The 19,273-nt window shown below is 43.4% G+C and overlaps 1 protein-coding gene across 2 annotated transcripts; it reads right to left on the bottom strand.

Moving 5' to 3' along the window:
• Positions 1-4,986: 4,986 nt before the first annotated feature.
• On the bottom strand, positions 4,987-6,983 carry her9 (hairy-related 9). 2 transcript variants are annotated; one of them, XM_034591077.1, is made up of 4 exons: positions 6,587-6,983; positions 6,311-6,406; positions 6,107-6,194; positions 4,987-5,987 (listed from the first exon to the last, which is right to left on the bottom strand). In XM_034591077.1, exons 1-4 carry the CDS (start codon positions 6,692-6,694, stop codon positions 5,404-5,406), a joined length of 876 nt encoding a protein of 291 aa, XP_034446968.1. In that variant the 5' UTR covers positions 6,695-6,983; the 3' UTR covers positions 4,987-5,403. The 2 variants fall into 2 exon arrangements, with proteins under 2 accessions (XP_034446968.1, XP_034446969.1); XM_034591078.1 differs by having other exon boundaries at positions 4,987-5,984.
• Between the last annotated feature and the right edge of the window lie 12,290 nt (positions 6,984-19,273).

Genomic DNA, 19,273 nt, shown 5'->3' with positions numbered 1-19,273 from the left:
CAAACCTGGCCTCAGAAATACGTCCTGTAGACAAGCGGTGAGGATCATCGGAGCCCACGCGGCACCCAGACCCTGTGATATTCGATCGGGCTTGGCGCATCCCGTTGCGTCTGCCCACCCTGCCTCACCTCTGTCTGCACACACCCTGCACTTCACACCCAGTCCCAGAGATAAGTGGTCCGGTGCTATAAATACTGACACAGGATGGAGGTTTGGAGGGATCCAAAAAAGAGGGTGGGAGGAGGAACAGCTGTTAATGAGGTGTCAAGAGCTCAAAATTGAGGAGACACTAAAAAATAAATTCATAATCTGGCCTCTTAATCTCCAGTGTTGCTGCTTATATTATTGGCCCCAACGCCCTTGAAAACAAACACCCTCAAATGTGTCAGTGTTGGATCACACACTGGAGAAAAACATTTTGTACTTTCCCGAGTTTCAACACCTTCTTTTTAATCATGTTCCCACCCCTTTCTGCCTTTCCGTCTGTCTTCTGGTCTGTATCTGCCTCTCCCTATCACCCTCTCTCATTCTCAAGAAAACAGGTGCAAGAAGGAGTGTCCAGTACACACACACACACACACACACACACACACACACACACACACACACACACACACACACACACACACACGTATACACACTTCATGCCTGATGCCTTCGCTTCTCCCGCCCCGCCTTTCACTTTACCAGAACCTGTGGCCAAAGCATGCAGAACATTTCCTTCTGTCCTCGTAGCTGCAGCGTCTTCAGTTTGAGGAGCAAATATAGCCTGTCGTCCATGTGAAAGTCAGAGCAGATTAGCTCTCAAACCATGCAACACCGGGGGACACAGGGAGGCCTGTTCATTCAGAAAACACCTGTCAGAACTGCAAGAAGGCTGTTTGTCTTGAGGTGATCTTCTGCTTAAGATATTGAAAATAATCATAACTTAATGCTATATCTTCTGAGAACAGTGTAAAATGGAGGAGTGGGTTCAGCATTCAAACAGTGAGGATTAACTGACTGAGAAATTATAGTTCCTGGTTCTACAGACACAAACACTGACACAAGACACACATATTAATGTGTCTACATTAAGGTTCCCTCTCTCACGAGGCTCCTCAAGAAAACTCATTGTTTTGTCAAACTGGGGACTTTAACCTCCAAGTTTCTATTTTTACAATAGAGTGAAATACTTTTTTTTATTCATTTACTCACGTGGACGCAGAGCAAAATTAAATTAAATTCAAACAACTCTATTCATCCGTTAGGAACTTTGTGTTAAAGCAATAGTGCATATTATACACATTAATCGCAACCACATACAACATACAACATACAACATACAACATACAACATACAGCACACAGCACACAGCATACTACATACCACATACAGCATATAACAAACAACATACAGCATACTAAATACAACATTAAGCACACATCATACTATATACAACATACAGCACACAATATATCACATACAACACACAGCAGACAACATACAAGACACAGAATATAACATATAACATAACATACAACAGTCACCAGTGGTAAGGGAAGCTTATATATTTAACAGTAATAACAGCAAATGTCTTTATTGTTAATTTGTTCATATTAATGAATTTAAAGGGATAGTTCACCAAAAAAATTCAAATTCACTCTTTATCTAACACTATGCCGATGGAGGGGCGGTTAAAGTGTTTTGGTCCATAAAAAACTTCTTGAGTCTCAGGGGTAAAGAGCCTTGCTCCCCGACATTCATCTTCGACTCGAAACGGCGTCATTTACACCATGTTTTTAGCCTAAATGTCCTCTGATACCCTCCATGTACCCTCTGGCACCTCGGACCACCGCAAAAAAGAGGAGGACAACAAAGAACAATATAGAGGTAAAAATCACCACGATTGTGCACATCATTAATGTTTATTTTTGTCGACATGAATAGCTAGCTAGCTGTCAGCCAGCAGATTTCAGACTCTTTTTACAATTTTTATTATATATTTTTATTATTTTTTTGTAGCCTACATTTTTGTCTGCCTGTGTGTGCATCTGTACACTGTCCAAAAGTACTTGGAGATGCATGACAATTTGCATGGGAAATCTCACCTAGGGCTCCAACTTCACCAGGGCCGGCCACTCACTCAAACACTTCACCCACCCCTCCATCTGCATAGTGGTGGGTAGATAATGAGCCAGGTTTCATTTTTCGGTGAACTAGCTATCTAAGAAACTGACGTCCTTATAGTTGAGGTGGAGAAAGTGACGAGTTTCCTCTCTGTGTTCATGCATCACTGCTGCCCTGCACCAAACATGCATCACTCACTGTAACTGGCTGTGGGAGAACTTGCATACAAAAAGAAGTAAGTGCTGCCGAAACAAAAACCAAACGCAACAAAAGCACTTGTGAATTTGGAGGGAGATTTCATGTTAAAGCTTTGGCGGCAAGGCTGTGCGCGCGCGTTCCTCCATTCAGTCGCTAATGAGAATGATAATTTGTGGCTCCTCTGATGACCCCTACCCCCGTCAACAGGCACTGCTCCCGGGGGACCAGGATGGCGCAGGTCCCCGAGGGACGTTCAGCCCTGTGCAGGAATCCTTTTCATCAGCAGAGAGGGATTCCCGCCTGTTTGGTTTGATAGACTCTGTTGATGAGAATCCACGTTTCCTCTGTACTGCTCTGTGGTATTGGACCTGCTGAGGCAGAGGTGAGGTTTTAACACGCCCACATCTGGATCCAACAACACACATCTGCAAAATGACAGAGAGGATTATTTATGCTCTGTTATACAGCAGTGCCATTAATGCTCACGATATTTCTGATGGTGCGCATTACGTTTTTCTTTGATTGTATCTATCTTACAAATGTTTATCTAACGCGTTTTGCCGCGTGGTTTCCTGATTTGTTATTTATTTATCTTCACGTGCACACGCAGACCATGGGATCTGATGCAACAGCTTTATCCTGGTTTGCAAACAGCCACATGTTGCCTTATAAAAATAGGGATGAACTCAGTCACCCTCTCTTGGAGCATTGTGCGCGCTGCTGGACTCAAGTCGATCCTTCAGGTTCTCGCCGAACCGTGGCTCTGCTTCTTGGCGGCCGCGCGTGTGTGCGTTTGCCTCCTCACCTCCGCAGAGCAGCGGCTGCACGACCTGGCCAGCCAGCGGGGATTTACTGAGTGGCACCGCGCCAGGCCGCAGGCAGACTAGTGCGCTCGGTTCTCACGACCTCAGCTCCACATAGGCATCTCTGAACTATTAGCTCAGACACTGAAGGCAGAAGGAAGAACCACAAAACCCACACGAGGTGCCAACTGGTGTTTTCAGCTTTGCTTTCTCTCTGAGTGAAGCTGCCTGTGCGTCACTGACAGAGTGAGGTTTACAGTGTGCCATTTACCGAAGGTGTCATCTGCAGGGCACCGACTCTCAGTACTGCGAGAAAGTGAGAATGCAACTATACACAAATCAGGAGTTGGATAGGTTATCAGCGAAAAAACACCCACCACCAGTCACTCAGACCAAGTCATAGTAAAACTAGATATCCACGATTGTTCCTAGAGGATCTCTTTAGGCTGTTTATTTCTGTGCGTACGTGCCCACCTACATGTGTGCCTCCTGTTGCAGAAACGTGATATTTAATTGGGGATGTGCACACTCACGTAAACTTAAAGTTTGCAAACTAAATATGTCCATTTGTTGTTTGTGTGTGTCCTCGTGTCCAGGGCAGAGACACTTTGGTTACTCACTTCTGGCCTGCATGTGCCAGCCGTGCGCGCCCACGACGCGCCGACGGAGGATTAAATGTTGAGGGGTGTTGACCGGCGGTCACCAGGCTGAAACCTAATCCAAAGCAAAGGGGCCCACTGACTGCAAGTGGCTGACACATGGCCAGCGCCACGCCGCCCGACACTGAGGCACTGCCTCCAGTTCCGAAGCCCAGTCACTGGAGGAAGATAGGTTTACACCCGGGGATAAACAGAGACGAGGGTGGGAGTGAGTGTACGTGTGTGTGTGCGTGTGTGAGCGGGGGGGGGGGGGGGGGGGGGGTGTAATACTCAGAAAAGTGTGTGAAGCTGTGATGGAAAAGGCACCTGACCAGATGTTATACAACCTAAATAAATAAAACAGCTCACTTCAAATGATCATATCAGTGTGTACGTGAGAGAGAGGAGGGCGCAGAAGGTGATTTTGGAGACTAAGTAACATTCAGGGCTCAAATGTTCTATAACCTGCAGTTATAGTTTGTATTCCTCTGCCCCATTTCCCCGCCAGCAAACCAAAGTTCCCTCGTTTTCTTCCTCATTGAGGTGTAGGCCCACTGGGAGTGGAATCGAACAATTGACGCACAAAAGGAAGCGAGGATCCTTCCATATTCTCCTTTCACTGAGGCAATCTGTTAGTGACATTAACCCCTGAGCGCATTTCCCAGGCTCATGAATAGGTTTTAAGACTTCTTAAAGCTCCCGCTGCATACAGGATGAGACTCCTTTCAAACTTTTAATTACCTTTATAGCAATAGAAAAATACACCCCCATTGTCCCCTGTGCCATTCTCCGGTGAGCCAGATGTAAAGAGCTCCCGCCAAACTGGTGACAAGGTGGCCACTTAGAACCTAGAGTGGATGAATTGATATTGAAGTTCATATCAGGAGCACAATCGATAGATTGCAAATTCGTTTTCGTTTTCGCAAACACCCTTCAGCTGTATCCACTGAGTCTTCCAAAAAGTTATATTCTCTGACTTCAATAGAATGTGTCCGTATGAATAGTAACTTTTACGCAGGGTGTCGAAGACACAGAATGATAATTTATACCCTGCAATTAAGTACAGAAATAGCAATTCAAACATGATAATAACAGACTGTCATCACTGGCATTTTTACGCATGAAATGTCACTTGTACGCACGGCCTGAGCGACTATAATGACCTTTTATTTCCTCCAATAAAGTAGAAAGCAGCAGTAGGAATGATAGAAACAGTCTGTGGACAAGACGTTCATTTCTGAAAAGTCATTTATTAAAACAACGGGCCAAAGCCCAACTTCAGTTTTTTTTCTTTTCAACACAAAACAACAAAGAATATAAAACACAGCTTTGGTATAACAATTCATAACAACTCTGTACAAAACTAAAATCTTTTCATAAAAAGTACTTCATGACAAAACATCTCCTATATTTCTTCTGCATGTACAGCATTTTTATCACCGACATCCAAATGTTGGACTCAGACGATAAATTAGAAAAACTGCCATATAAGGCAACCCCTGTTCCATAAAACGAAACAATGAGAAGTACTGGGGGTTATTAAGTGGTTAGAGTTACCATTCCACTGCGGAAAAGTCACAGGTTGATCCCCCGCAACAGTTGTGTGCAGTCACTTAAAAAAGTAATGGTTTCGCATGAGTCTCTCGTCCCTGGAGCTACCAAGGCCGCCACACGGGCTCGTTGCTCTCGGAGCCGGTGCTGACACCCACAGGGCTGACCGCTTGGGACCCCCCGGAGAAGGACGTCATCCCGTGGACTGGAGATGCTGCAGTGGGCGCCGAGCTGCAGTGCACCGGGCTGGCGTTAACCGCGACAGGCACTCCTGCGTTTGCGTAAAGGGGGATAACCGGGGCCGTAGCGGAGGCAAAGGCCGGGTTAGGGATCAAAAAAGCGAACTGTCCGTCGGATGCGGGCACGAGCTGGAAGCCACCAAACACCTTGGGGGAGATGGCCTCGACGGGACTGAGCTTGGAGCCCATGGAAGCGCCGCTGATGGGGAGGGTAGATGGGAGCTGCACGTGGAGAGGCTGCGCCAGATGCGCCTGCTGGGACGGGACCTGCTGCGGGTAGTTCATGGACATCATCTGGCCCATGCAGCTGGAGAGGTGGTTGAGGAGCCGCGACCTCACCTCCGTGTTCACCCCCTCTGAGGTGGACAGGAAGCGGGTGACCTCGTTCGTGCACTCGTTGAATCCGGCTCTGTATTTACTCAGGACGGTGGCATCTGCTGAGAGCGCTGCTGGGGGAAGAGAGAGAGAGAGAAGTGACGGGTATTAGTGACGCGTTTGTGGCTGACAGATTCCATCTGCAGATTCGTGCAGGGTTTACTTTGATCTTTAATGCATCAGATAAACTTACCGCTCATCTGCACGCGCTGCATGTTCCTCAGGTGTTTCACTGTCATCTCCAGGATGTCTGCTTTCTCCAACTTGGAGTGCCTGGAGCTCTGTGAGAGAAAACAGGACGAGTTGAGTTTTTGTTCAAGGTGCATTCAAACCCCCCAAATAAATCATTTCACGTGGAGGAAACTTGCTGAATGGATCAAAATGAGTTTTTACTTACATCTTTTTTGAGTGCGTCCAGGATGAGTGTCTTCAGCTGCCCGAGGCTTTCGTTAATTCTCGCTCTCCGGCGTTTTTCCATGATTGGTTTGGATGACTGCAAAGAATAAACAGTTCCCCATGAATCTCTCGTTCGACATGTACTGTTTCCCACGCTATCACAACCAACTTGTTAATCCAATTACAAACTCTGAAGTGAGACTCCCACACTTCAGACGGCTCGACAAACAGGATTGTCTGATGTGCGTAATGCGTGCGTAATATCAAAAACCATTACCTTTCTGTGCTCGCTGGCATTTTTCGGTTTGTCCGGCGTGTGTGATCCGGTCGCAGGGGCCCCGGCAATAGGGGACGCCGTCTGCTTTTCCATAGTGTCAGCTGGCATCGTCGCTCAAACCAGAAGGAAAACAGTCGATGAGAATAAATCCTTTTTTTTTTTGCGAGCGCAGGAAAAGATGAAAGAGTAAAAAAAAAAAGCTTCAAAAAAATGTCACTTTGAGCCTCTGCGGAAGATGTGAGAGTCGTCTGATCGTCGGGGTCACCCGTTCACTGTTTGCGTGTGTTATCACTGAGCTGTCACCTGACTGGGCTGCGGGCGAGCGTGCGTTGCGCGCGAGGGGGGCGAGTCTCCGCTTCTGGCTCCGACACACGCCGCCGCGGTACTTATAGACGGCTCGCGTGCTCCCGGTTCGTGTGAAACCCTCTCTGCATTCTTTCCCACACTCGCCTCAGCCAATCGCGCGCGGGACTCACCCATTGGACGCGGGGCAGAGCGCTGATTGGTCAACACCCCAGCGGGCCGTCAGTCACGCGCTGCTCAATCAGCCCTGCAGGGACAAACAACAAAGCGAGAGAGAGAGAGAGAGAGAGAGAGAGAGAGAGAGAGAGAGAGAGAGAGAGCTGCGGCGGCGGCGGTCGGGGCAGGGCTGTGAAGTGATAAGGGAGAAGGAGGAGGGGGGGTGAGGTGGAGGGGAGGGGGGGGGCTCTAGATGTTTGTTTCCAACTTTGCTCAGCGCTCGTGAAAAATGCTGCGCAGCCTGGTGTGTGTGAACGAGACAGAGACTCTCTTAGAGCGAGGCAAACGACCTCCTCCATGTTGACTACGTGTTAATGTGAAGAATTATAGAAATATAATAATGAATGTATCCAATAAGATCATTGATCACAAAGCGCTCTGGCTGCGAACAGGGTCCATGACTCCGATACGAGAAGCAGTCTTGTTGTTATTGATTATTTTAGTGCGAATAGTTGAATGTTTCTCTGGGCCATCAAAAGTGCCAATACCCAGAATAAACATCAAATATAAATACAAATATTAATATTAATATCTATGTGTAAATATAGATGGATAGGGAGAGAGATATACATATATATAATATACCTGCTGTGGCTAAACACTGTTTATGTTTATTTATTTTAAACATAAACATCTTCAAGGCCTCATGTGAAAACAAACAGCCTTCACTACACACACACACACACACACACACACACACACACACACACACACACACACACACACACACTTTGATTCTATTTTTAAAGGCTCCTCTCGCGCCTCCGAGGAGCAGACATCTGTAATGGCACGCGAGGCGGTTTGCAGCAGCACTCGCGGAGCCAATGGCGCGCGGCCACTTTATGCAAATAGCCAGGATGCTCTCTGATTGGCTGTGCGAGCGGCTCCGTGTCAATCATCCCGGCGCGGGAGCTGCTCAAAGAGGAGGAGGAGGACGGGGGGTGGCACATCTGTCCGCGTGCCATGCGCACACACTCTCCTCCGGTCTACGCCGCGCACGTGCCAGAACTTGGAGATTACAGCATCATGGAGCGAAGACTGAACAAACTGGAACTATTATATTTAACCAGTATAGAGTAGAATAGAATAGAATATAATAGAATAGTATATACATGGCACGTTTTGCATGGCATTTAGGCTGCAGTAAAATTATGCTGCAGTATATAATTTGACTATGGACAAAGACAACGGTATAGTTTAATCATATAATAACCATATAGTTTAACTACATCCTCATAATCGTGGTTAGTCCTGTCCATCAGGTTCGCGTGCGTGTGGTTTGAAACGAGCGGACAGTGTTTAAAGGAGAAGAGCACCATCTAGCGTTGACTTTCCAAAAGTCAAGCAATTTAACATGATGACTCCAGTAAATCGGCGCATGTGGTCAAGCTCTAAGTTTTTGAAAATGTACATATTACCTTCATGCCCAGTGTCATGTAAGTGTCCTCCCAGTTGTTATAGAGCTGTTTTATTATGAATTATGTTCATTAGATACCATTGTTTTTCTGTAGTTTTCTGTGGTACGATATTATTTTCTTTCTAAACTGCATTTAGTTTGTTATTATCATTCATTCCTTTATTTTAGTTTATTAAAGGAGACGCAAGAAGAAGACCCTCATTAATCCTCCAGTAGGCCTGCACGAGGAAAACACTTTTTTAATGTTTATTGAATGACCACAAGGGGGCACATCTGTGTCCAAGTTAATGGAGAAAACAAGTAATTAACCATCATAAAATGAAACTAATCCGTCAAATCTATTATGCTCATAATGTCTATACATATAAAACGATATAATTGTATTAAACTTCCACTCAAATCGAATTAAAGAAAAAACAAAAGGAAGGAGGGCAGGTGCTCATGGGCACAGGTGATGAAACAGAGGAAAACAGTTCAAAATCTTTGTTTATATGTACATTAATCAGACTATATATGATTCCATTGTAACATTTATTTAGTGCGAACAAGTAAAAACAAGCAATCACTAAATGCGCGATTTGGATATTCATCAATATCTATACACGTGAACTGTCTATACACGTGAATTGTATGAATATATACAGTATGTATGTATCTTAGAAACCATGCACACTTCATAAAATGACATCACAAACTCTCTGACAAAAATGCAATGTATTGATTCTTGGAAGTTACTTTGTTGTATGTATATTGTTTCTAATGCACGTATGTATGGATTTTTGTGATGTTGTATTTGTAATGCAACAAATACTTTACAGATCTGTTCTAACTATAGTACCACACAGTAAGAATGAAACTGTGACAAAAGTAGAAATGATAATGTTTATTATTCACCCAACATGAACCAGTTATAATACTCAGCATCATACATTGGTTATAGCTTCATGTAAAACATACAAAAAGGGAAAAAAAGCACAATTCAAACTTTATCAAGAAGAATCAAAATGTTTATCAATGATTTAAAGTCTAATAAAAGTCATATCCTGAAGTTCCTGAAACCAGCTCAGAAACTCCGACATTGTAACAGTTACCGGTCACTTCTCATAAATCTGTAATTGTGACACAAATGAAAACTTTATTGGAGCGAACAGCAGATTTCCATGTTAAACCGGTGGATGTGCTGCGACAATAGGAGCATTACAGAGTCTAAGGAGGCGTAGATGTCATAGTAATCGTCAAACCGATGACAAAGTCCGTGATCCTCTTTTGGCCGGCAGTCTATTGAAACAGGCCAAATGTAATAAAATTTTGCTAAGCCCTGCTTCAGCCTGGTCTCTTGTGGAGTATCAGTCATTGTTCAGTGGCTCATGTCCCTCTGTGGGTGAGCTGTGCTGAGGCATGCTGGACACTTGTTTACCCAGGATCCGGAGTCTCAAGAGCCAGCTGTGTGTGCTCGGGCTCACATCGCTTTTATTTGCTTTCGGATTGGGCCAAATGATGCAGATCTAATTCCACAGAGTTACGCGCAGACTACACAACTGCTCCCTGCAGCAGTGGAGTCACTGGGGACTTTGGTGGAATAATTGTGTGTTAGGTGGAGCAGCACCTGTTGAACCTGATCGGAAGTCAGGACAACAAAGTACGACAACGCTTGGTATGTCCAAATTCTGCCCATCAATAAGTCCCCCCTCCCTCACCATTCTCGCATTTCAAAGATCTGGACTCAGACAACAAAGACGACAAGAATTCCTCTTCAACTGAAAGCAAGTTTTTGAGTGACTCCATCATTAGGGCATCATTAAAGCGGATGCCGACATGGCTGATCCGAGGAATGCAGGGTACAGAAATCTCTGCTGTTTTTTAAGAGACGATCAACGTTCACCAGACAAGAGCCAAAAGTACTTGCTTTTTGACTTAGCTGTATGAAGTAGGGATCTGCAGGAGGAGATGTCGGGGGGGGGGGGGATGAAAGGGCCCGAAAGGAGGGAGAAGCCGTGTTTGCAGATTTAGCCGAGTTCAGTCGTCTGTTGTGCAGATCTGGTGAATTCTCAGCGGCTCCTTTTCACTGCCGCCTGCTTAATTTGTTGTTGTACAATGAGCCTGTGCACTTCTCCAAATCCATGTGCAGAATGCAGAAGGAGAGTCAATTATATCTGTATTAGGCGGTGTGGGCCAGCCAATCCCTTTATATACACTCCCTAATCAAGTGCTGGTAGATGTGTTTACTGTGATGACTCCCCGACGCTGGGCCGTCACAATGCCTGTTTGGGTGGCCTCTGCTTTGTTTCGGCTGCTGTTACATTTTTATGGAAGAAAAAGCAGAAAAGCGATAAAACAGGATGCTGCTAAACTGTGGAAACTTCACTTTGGTGCTTCGATCTCCAGAGAAACGGTAAAATCTGGGTGTTAAGATAAGATAATAATTTAAGATATTCTTTATCAGTCCTACAATGGGGAAATTTGCAATATTACAGTGGCAAGAGTCAAAACTAGGCATCCGTAGGTAATAATAAGTAAAATGCAATACATAAGTGTAAGGATAATAATACTTAAGTGTAAGGAAGTATAAGAAATATGAATGGAATAAATAGCTAATATATACAGTGTAAAAGCAAGAAAAATATGTACAGAGAGAATATGTACAGTGGATGGATCGCACATGAACCATTGTATTGTACAGACAGAATGAATATTGCACAGTTAAGAGTCCATAATGGGTGCGTGTAGTTCCACTGGGAGCAGAGCTGGTTGTATAGTCTTACTGCTGCAGGAAGGAACGACACCTCTCCTTCAGACACTTGAGGTGAATGTGCTGCCCAGTTTGGTCTTCTCTCTAAAGGTTCTTGTGTTTTACTGGAGTATTTCCATTTTGTGAAACTTCATATATCTTATTTCACCACATCTCAGAGGGAAAAGTTCTACTTTTCACTACAGCTTTAGTCACTTGTTATTAGCTCCACCTTAACCAACTGCACCAGCAGAGTGCAGAGCTCCGCCAAGGCCCAACTGTCCCCTTATGAAATCACATTCAAATTCACTAGATCTGGATTTTTATGTGATTCTGCACCAAATGACGCAAACTCGTGAATATTTATAGATGTTTTTTCATCAAGATATTTGAATTATTCTCTATGACATCAAGGAAAATGTTGAAAAACACCCCAACCCCTAATGTTAAAAGAAAGTTTCAAAACATTCTGATCTAGCTCCAGGATCCGGATCCGCCCCACACCATACCACAGACTTCCACCAAGTTTTTCTGGAATCCGTCCTGCAGTTTTTCCTTGATCCTGCTTACTAACAGACAGACAAAAAGTTACAGCTGAAAACATATAACTTACAACATATTATAGTCAGGGCTGTGGCCGTGGATACAAGTCACCACATCTGTGTATGATTTTAGTTACTTTTCTTCTCTTTTCTTTTCTTAATCTATAAAGTTCAGTTATTATTTTCAGGTCTTTTATTTATAGGTCTAAATGCTAATGCCAAGGCAAAAATTCTGGTGCAGTAATGCTGATTATTTTTTGATGTAGTCATTGGCCTAAAACTTCAATACATTTTTAAAATACTGTAATAGGCCCATAGAATACTCTTAGAGTACTCATCTGTATGAGAGCACAGAGAAGACATAACACCAGTGTAAGCATTAGTAGCTGAAGCCATGATCATAGTATCCAGTCATATTAGTACTTTCAGCTTTGAGGAATAAACAATACTTATGTGCTTTACTATAATGGAGTATTTTTACAGTGTGGTATTATTACATTTACGTAAGTCAAGGATCTGAACAGTTCCTGCACCACTGGTGAATCCAGACACGTGATGACGATCAGGACACATCAGGCATTTGATGTTGTGTTTCCACATCAGATTCGACAGCAGCTCTTCAAAGCTCCTGTTAGCACCAGTTCGTACTGTGAGGTTTGTAAAACATGTAAATCCAGGATCCCAGCAGCAGCAGCAGCAGTGGATCTTAAGCCTCTGGGTGAAAGGACACCTGTGGCTCCTTCATTCACTTCCCACTTTAAGTAGAGGGATTTGCAGAATGCCAAAAACACAGGGCTGATAAAACAAAATATTGACGAATTAACAAATATTTTGTGTAAAAATCTGCGCTTTTTTCCTCACCGGCGTTGGCACCAGATCTGAGGGGATTTTCTCGAAGGGTATTTCACAAGCATTGTTGTCAGGGATTTCTTCAATTTGGGTACTGGTTAAATATATTAAACTTTTTTTTTTTAACGCCCCTCAATTGTGCTGGTATTAAAAAAGCCATTTTCCCGTTCAACTATTCCGTATTTGATGTATTACCGGGACTGCAGGGGTGCTTTATAAGAGGTCCGAATTTGAATACATTAATATGAATCTGGAAATATTTCTCATGGCATTACAGGGGTGGGTGGGTTCAGTCAAAGGCTTCAAAAGCTGCATGTTTGCACCACAAACGAGAGGGAAAGTGGTATTTTTCATGCGTTTTCACTTTATTCTCCTTAATCTCATTACTCCCTCGGCTGTTTTCATACCTGGGAAAAAAGGGGGAAAAAACCCTGAGATCAATTATATTTGCCTCACTTTTCAAGCGGCTTGTTGTCATTTTGCCATCTGCAGACCAGCATGTCCAGTACAATGTGGTGTATTCACGGAGCCTCTTTGGCTTTCTGAACAGAGAGAGAGACCCTTTTCTCTTGCTTCTCGCCCCAATTCAGGGCTTTCTTCTCCCTTTTAAGTGGGCTGTTGATGAGGTTAGTCTAATCAGATTAAGTCAACTCACATTGGTCTCTGCAGTTTGTTTTCCTTCCAAAGGAGCCCTGACATCTCCTATACTTTTTTCCCTTTATCCTCCTCCTCGCACTTTTCATCCAGGCTTCCACCCAAAAAAACCCTTTCAACCGAGGTCCCAATGGACTCCTTTATAAACCGCAGTTCCCCAATGATATAGGTTATTTAGAAAGGGTCACTAGACCGCAATACATGGGAAAGGCCTTTAAAGTTGTGCAGTGACGCATTTGGACATTTCCACTGGTGTCTGTGTGAATGCCAGAGATTAGGTAAACACAAAGCGCTAAATCAAATTTTGGAAATTGCTGGAACCTTTAATTTGATTCCTAAATAAATGTTTTAGGGATGTTTTCTGTAAACTACACGGCTAATGCAATCTCTAACTTTTATTTCCACACTTGGCTGAGAGGGAGCGTTTTCACGGCCAACTTGTTAAATACTTTTTAAGTGAAATAAATACAATTTGATTGTTTGGGTTTAACAAGACGTGCCTGTTATACAAACTGGTTTAAAACAACCAGATGTGTATTTGTGGGAAGATCTGGAAAACGCTTGGATTAAAATGTAGAAATGTAATTTTAATACCTGAGGGAAAACAGATAAGTAGCCTACACTTGTTTCCTGAGAGTTTAAGTAGTCCTACATCTTGAAAATATGCAAGATAATTAAGAGCATAAAAAACAACGTGTTTACACTAGTGACGCAAATTTCTAATTATACAATCAATTATTACGTTGCACGTCTTGACATAAGGAACTCAAGAGAGTCATTACTGGAGGCAAAAGTTTGGAAAGTTCATGATCCCAGAGTGAAATCAATTCTTCTTCTTCAAAACTGATTTGATGAATCTGCACAGATGCCCATGAGAAGAATACACCCCCCACCTGTAACTGTAAAAACCTCTGAAGTTCTCATCAGTGGTGTGTGTCGTAATTTGATTCCCCCACTAATAAAGGGCTTACAAAGACAATGAGCACAATGAGTACAGAGGAGGTCTTTTCAGATGACTTCAGAGCCCCCTCCCCACCTCCCTCCTCCGAGAAGAGACATGGCAGCACACTGACTGAATGGGGTCTGCGGAACCATTTCAAGCTAATGGATCTGAGGGACTGTCCACATAATTACATTACAGCATTTCAGCAGCCCTTTGAGCCCCACACTTGCAGCTTGGGCACACCACCGCACTTCATTCATATCATAGCTCCACAGCGGAATGTGCTATGACAGATATGGCCCTCTTGGGCACTCCAGGGACAAGGTTGCGCTCCACGGGACTGGCAGCCCCCTCGCCGCTCCGCACAGAGGTTCTCGGATTTAAAACAGAGGGTGGGCACCGCAAAGACAAAGGATCAAACGTGGAGGGCAAAGAAATTCTAGAAAAATCGACTTAGTGTCAAAGAAATGCTGCTCGAGTGCAACAATATGCATATTTTCCTGTTAACCTTCAGTTGTCCAGTTCTGTTCTCTCACTTTACACAACATATAGTTAATTCAGTTAATTCAGTTTATTCTATAAATAATATGTCATAATACAAACCAATGATAACTAACATACGATTCAAATATTTTTTTGGGATATAACTCACACATACAGTTGCAAACATAAAAGTTATACATTATACACAATCATACCTGTTTCAGTTGATAATCAATTCTCTAACTGAGCAAATCTACTGACTTATCTCCGGGTAGTTCAGATATAGGTGTATGCACAATTCTGATACAGGCGATAAATAAAAGAAAATAAATGACATTTGAATAAATAAGAAGTGGTTCTCGGAGCTTTGTCGTTGCTTTTGCTAGTGGTCCCTATCTCTTCTGGCTTTATTCAGGAGATTTTGATCATTTTCTTAGGTATTAAAAATCTCTGTCTCCCACATGTTTTCTTGCCTAAATCAAGCTTCTCCTTTAAACACAATGTCAGTGTGGCTGCAAAGAACCAGTATACAAAAATCAGGCAGAAAATCAGGCAGAAAATCTTCTTTTTCCCCCCTCTCCTCTTTTGTCTTAAACTGAGCTTGTGTCTAATCCATTCCAGCCAAACCAAACACGTGTAAAAGGAGAACAGGATTTTTCACAGGCTGTGGTGAATGCTGGTGAATGAGTCAACAGGCAAAACACAGAGCGGAAAAAAAGGCACATTTGTCGCTGGATTACCATACCCACTCCTTCATCAGTTTGGATTTGTAAAGAACCTTTCCAGCCGTCACAGGCCAAACGATTGAAATTTAGATTAATGTTTTTTCCCCTCAATTTGTGACCAAAAGCGTAACTTTTGCACAAAAGTCGAGTCAATCTAGTCCAACAGACCAAAATCCCTCAAACTCATAGAACACAAAGCACAATTTTTAAGATTCGCTTTATTGATAACCATATTAAAAGATGCTGTTGATCTTTTTGTTCAATTTGGTTGTTTGGGGGAAAAAATGCTTCGGCTTCTAGTTCTCCGGGACAAAAACTGACTCCCTTTTGTGGAGGAGCAAAATCAATGCAAATTAATCCTTTCTTCATACATTCAGTCTTTGCACTTTTGTTTGGGGCCTGAGAGCCAAACAAAAATCATAAGAAAGGTGGAGAATGTGAACATTTATTGGCCGGTGGAAGACAGAGATGACCCCACTCACGGCTGACAAAGACTCCTTTATGGCGTTGATGTGAACCCATGAAGCAGGGGTACTCCACCCTGACTGACCAGCACCACAGGAGATCCAAAATGTGCTAAAAAAACGTGCCCCAGTTAAACCAACTCTTTCTTTTTCCCCGAGAATGAGGTTAGACAACCAAAAAAAGAAAAGGGGTAATCTTTGCTGCGGTCTTGAGAGCTTATTTTCAGGGATGAGGTGAAAGGCAGAGGATGACAGGCTGGAAGCTGTGTGGCAGCCTGACACTGACAGATTTATTATAAACTCTACAGCAAACAGAGGAATAATTTCAGATTTGGTTCACATTTTTTCATCTTTTAAATCATTCTGCTGGGTCAGAGTGATGCATCATTGAATTGTCTTCAATGGGAACTCCCTGTGTTAAACATTAAAGTCTATATAACGTCTTGGATGGGAAGTACCAAATACATATGTAAGACTGTTGGGCCTTACCGCCACCAAGGACCAACAGTCCCCTTGAGAAAACACATTTAAATTCACAAGATGCAAATTTGGATTTGGATTTCAAATTTCAGATACTCTTCTTACTACTTACTACTTTTTTATTAAGATCCATGAAATTTTCTCTGAGAAATCAATGAAAATGTTGAAAAACTGTGTTATTGAAAGTGAAAAAAACTTAAGAAATATAGAAAATAACTAACAAACACAAACGGAAACGTAACCTCCTTGGTGGAGGTAAAAAGTTGTGTAGAGCAACCATGAAGTTTGGTTAATGGTTGGAGCTAAAGACAAGTTTGAAAATAAAAAGTCTGAGTTTGGAGTTGGAGACAAAAGATCTCCACTCCAGCCGACTACTCATCTCTGCTTGAGGGGACATTTGCTGTTGACGCACCGGAGTCTCCGAACTAACCGGTGGTGGTGAAGTATTGTGGGTGATGTCTGATCCCAGTTCTGCCACAGCATTTTTTATTCTTTAAAAAAGTGTCGATCATGAGCCTGGTGGAGAAATGTTTTTACTGTTTTCACAGTAAAGCCATTGCTGCTGATTCTTGTGCAGAATTCAACAGTCCGACTACTTAACAATACAAAACATGTTTCTCATATCACACCAGTCTTAGTTTTAGCTGTGATTTTGCCCCGGCTGCCCAATCTATTATAAATATATAATATAATATACCAACTATTTAAATTGAACACCTTATATGGTTTGGCACCAGAATATAAAACTGAACTTATTTCACCATTTTCACTTTAATATTATTTAATATGTTTCTTTTGTAATTACTTGCTTAGATATATTTAAAATATCCTGCACCGTGAAAGAGCTTGAAGTCAGACCATCTCGTGGCCAAGGCTATAACTGTTGTGTATTTGATGAATAAAGCTTTTACTGAATTATTATGGAATATTTAAACCACACTGTCCTCTGAGACCGCACCTTCTAGTCAAGGTTAAAAAATGAAGGGTGATGAAGCTGCAACTCTACTGGCTCTGGAACAGCCCTCCACTTGGCATTGGGTCAATTCAAAATGCACCTTTACAAAACAGCTTTCTCATCTCATAATGCAATTTTACAGACTTCACCATGAAAAAGTAGCGAGTCCAACAATCAGACTTGCAGGATAACTTGATCCTTTATATCCCAGTTTTCCTGCTGAGCTCAGCACATTCCTGCACACGGCCAGAGGTAAAACAAAGGACACGGACGAGAAGGACAAGAGGGATCCATTTATATCCAGTTAAACAGAATAAAACCACCGTTAATACTGGTTGGTCAATTCTTAATATTAAATGAATATAGTAATGGCCAGCATACAATGGTTGAACCAAGGGTTTAAGAGCGTTTCCATGCCTGTGGTCATCACAAACATCATCCCCTCATCAAAGTCCTCTCCAAACCCCAAACACCACCGCCCTTCCTCTCCCCTCTGATGTGGAGATTCACACACTCACGGAGTACGTACCCTCCTTTTAACTGTTATTTTGGGCCAAACATCGCAGAGGAGACGATTTGTGTCTGTGAAAACACGATGTATCAATCACATCAAAAGCCAAGGAAACAAAAAGCTGGCAGCATCGGACAAACACCCCCATTAGTCACTGCGCTCTCTTTTCACGTGTATCACATCGTGGCTGAAGGAGGGGCTGTTTACTCTGGAGTATCTCACACTGTAAAGGCAAAGAGAACCTACCGCCTGGCCCATTCAACAAGCTATGGAAACAAGTGCACCACTGTGCAGTCAATTGCAATAAACACAGATCAAAGGGCACAGAATGGACTTCGGTTTCTCGATGCACCATGTGGCCCAACCTTTTTCCTTACAGGGCCCTCGCGCTCCATCTTCCCACACTCATAAACTCACCATTAATAAGGTCTGAAAAGTGTGATTTTCACCTCTCCCTCCTCTGTTTCTTTTTCTTGTCCCATCCCCTCGCCCCCTGCGTGGTACTGACCCAGCCGGCAGACCCCCTCTGCCCCCTCGGTGGCCCCCTTCAACCCTGGGAAGAAGAGGCCCATGCCAGAGCTACGACTGGGGGCTCATTAGCAGCGCCCACCTGGAGGCTAGCTGGGGTCTGAAGGGAGCACAGGGTCTGAGGCTTTTATCAATTGGCTGTGAGCAGCAGTGTGACACGCAGCAGGGTCAGCACACAGAGCAACATCATACATGCACTGTATCGCCCCTACAGCCGCAGGTTGATCAGGCTTAATCTGTTTAATTGTCTCCTTAGCAGAGGCACGCCTATTTCTCCGAACACGCCGGCAACGCTTTCAACAATTCCTGCTAATAAAAGTCAGACAGAAAGTTTATAACTATTTGTTTTGATGGTATCATCACAGTAGAAACAGTATGTAAAACAATTATGGAAACTAGCAGCCTTTGTGTTGTTGCTTTCTTTGAAGTCTAGCCACTTTATGCAAAGTCAGCCGCTTGACTGCAGCTTCTCAAACAAATTATACTATTGTTTTAGGGGCAGTTGTCTGCTGTGGATTTTCTCTTGGGGGTGAGGCTGAGGTGTGCTCGGGTGTATGTTTGTAATACTCCGATGGTCGTCTGAAGCCCCGCGGTCAATCGCCCTGGGTCTGTCTCGACACAAAGGGATTCCTCTGGAGGAAGAACAGGTCCCCTGACTCAAGTGGCTCCGGTCATGCAGACTGCATCCAGACGTTCATGTTGCTGTTCGACATCTCGGTATCTAAAGAAAAGCCTTTTCAGTAGAATGGGGCTTTAGAGCTACTTATAAATGTGGTGAACTCTTCGAATAGTTTCACACAAGTAATATCTAGTAAAGTCTTTTACGAAGAAATATTTGTATACCTCTGGGGTTTTTTTAATGACGCATTTGACAACAGCAATAAACTGG

Source organism: Hippoglossus hippoglossus, chromosome 7 (genome assembly GCF_009819705.1).
Source record: "Hippoglossus hippoglossus isolate fHipHip1 chromosome 7, fHipHip1.pri, whole genome shotgun sequence".
Classification (NCBI taxonomy): domain Eukaryota; kingdom Metazoa; phylum Chordata; class Actinopteri; order Pleuronectiformes; family Pleuronectidae; genus Hippoglossus; species Hippoglossus hippoglossus.
The sequence above is the reverse complement of the archived record's forward strand: the minus strand, read 5'-3'. Positions and strand labels throughout refer to the sequence as shown.

Bases quoted from the DNA above. Each gene is read 5' to 3' on its own strand.
- her9 (XM_034591077.1), bottom strand. From the start codon at position 6,694: ATGCCAGCTGACACTATGGAAAAGCAGACGGCGTCCCCTATTGCCGGG. The intron at 6,407-6,586 runs GTAATGGTTTTT...TATTCTTTGCAG, and splicing joins ATGCCAGCGAGCACAGAAAG to TCATCCAAACCAATCATGGA. The intron at 6,195-6,310 runs GTAAGTAAAAAC...TTTCTCTCACAG, and splicing joins TGGACGCACTCAAAAAAGAT to AGCTCCAGGCACTCCAAGTT.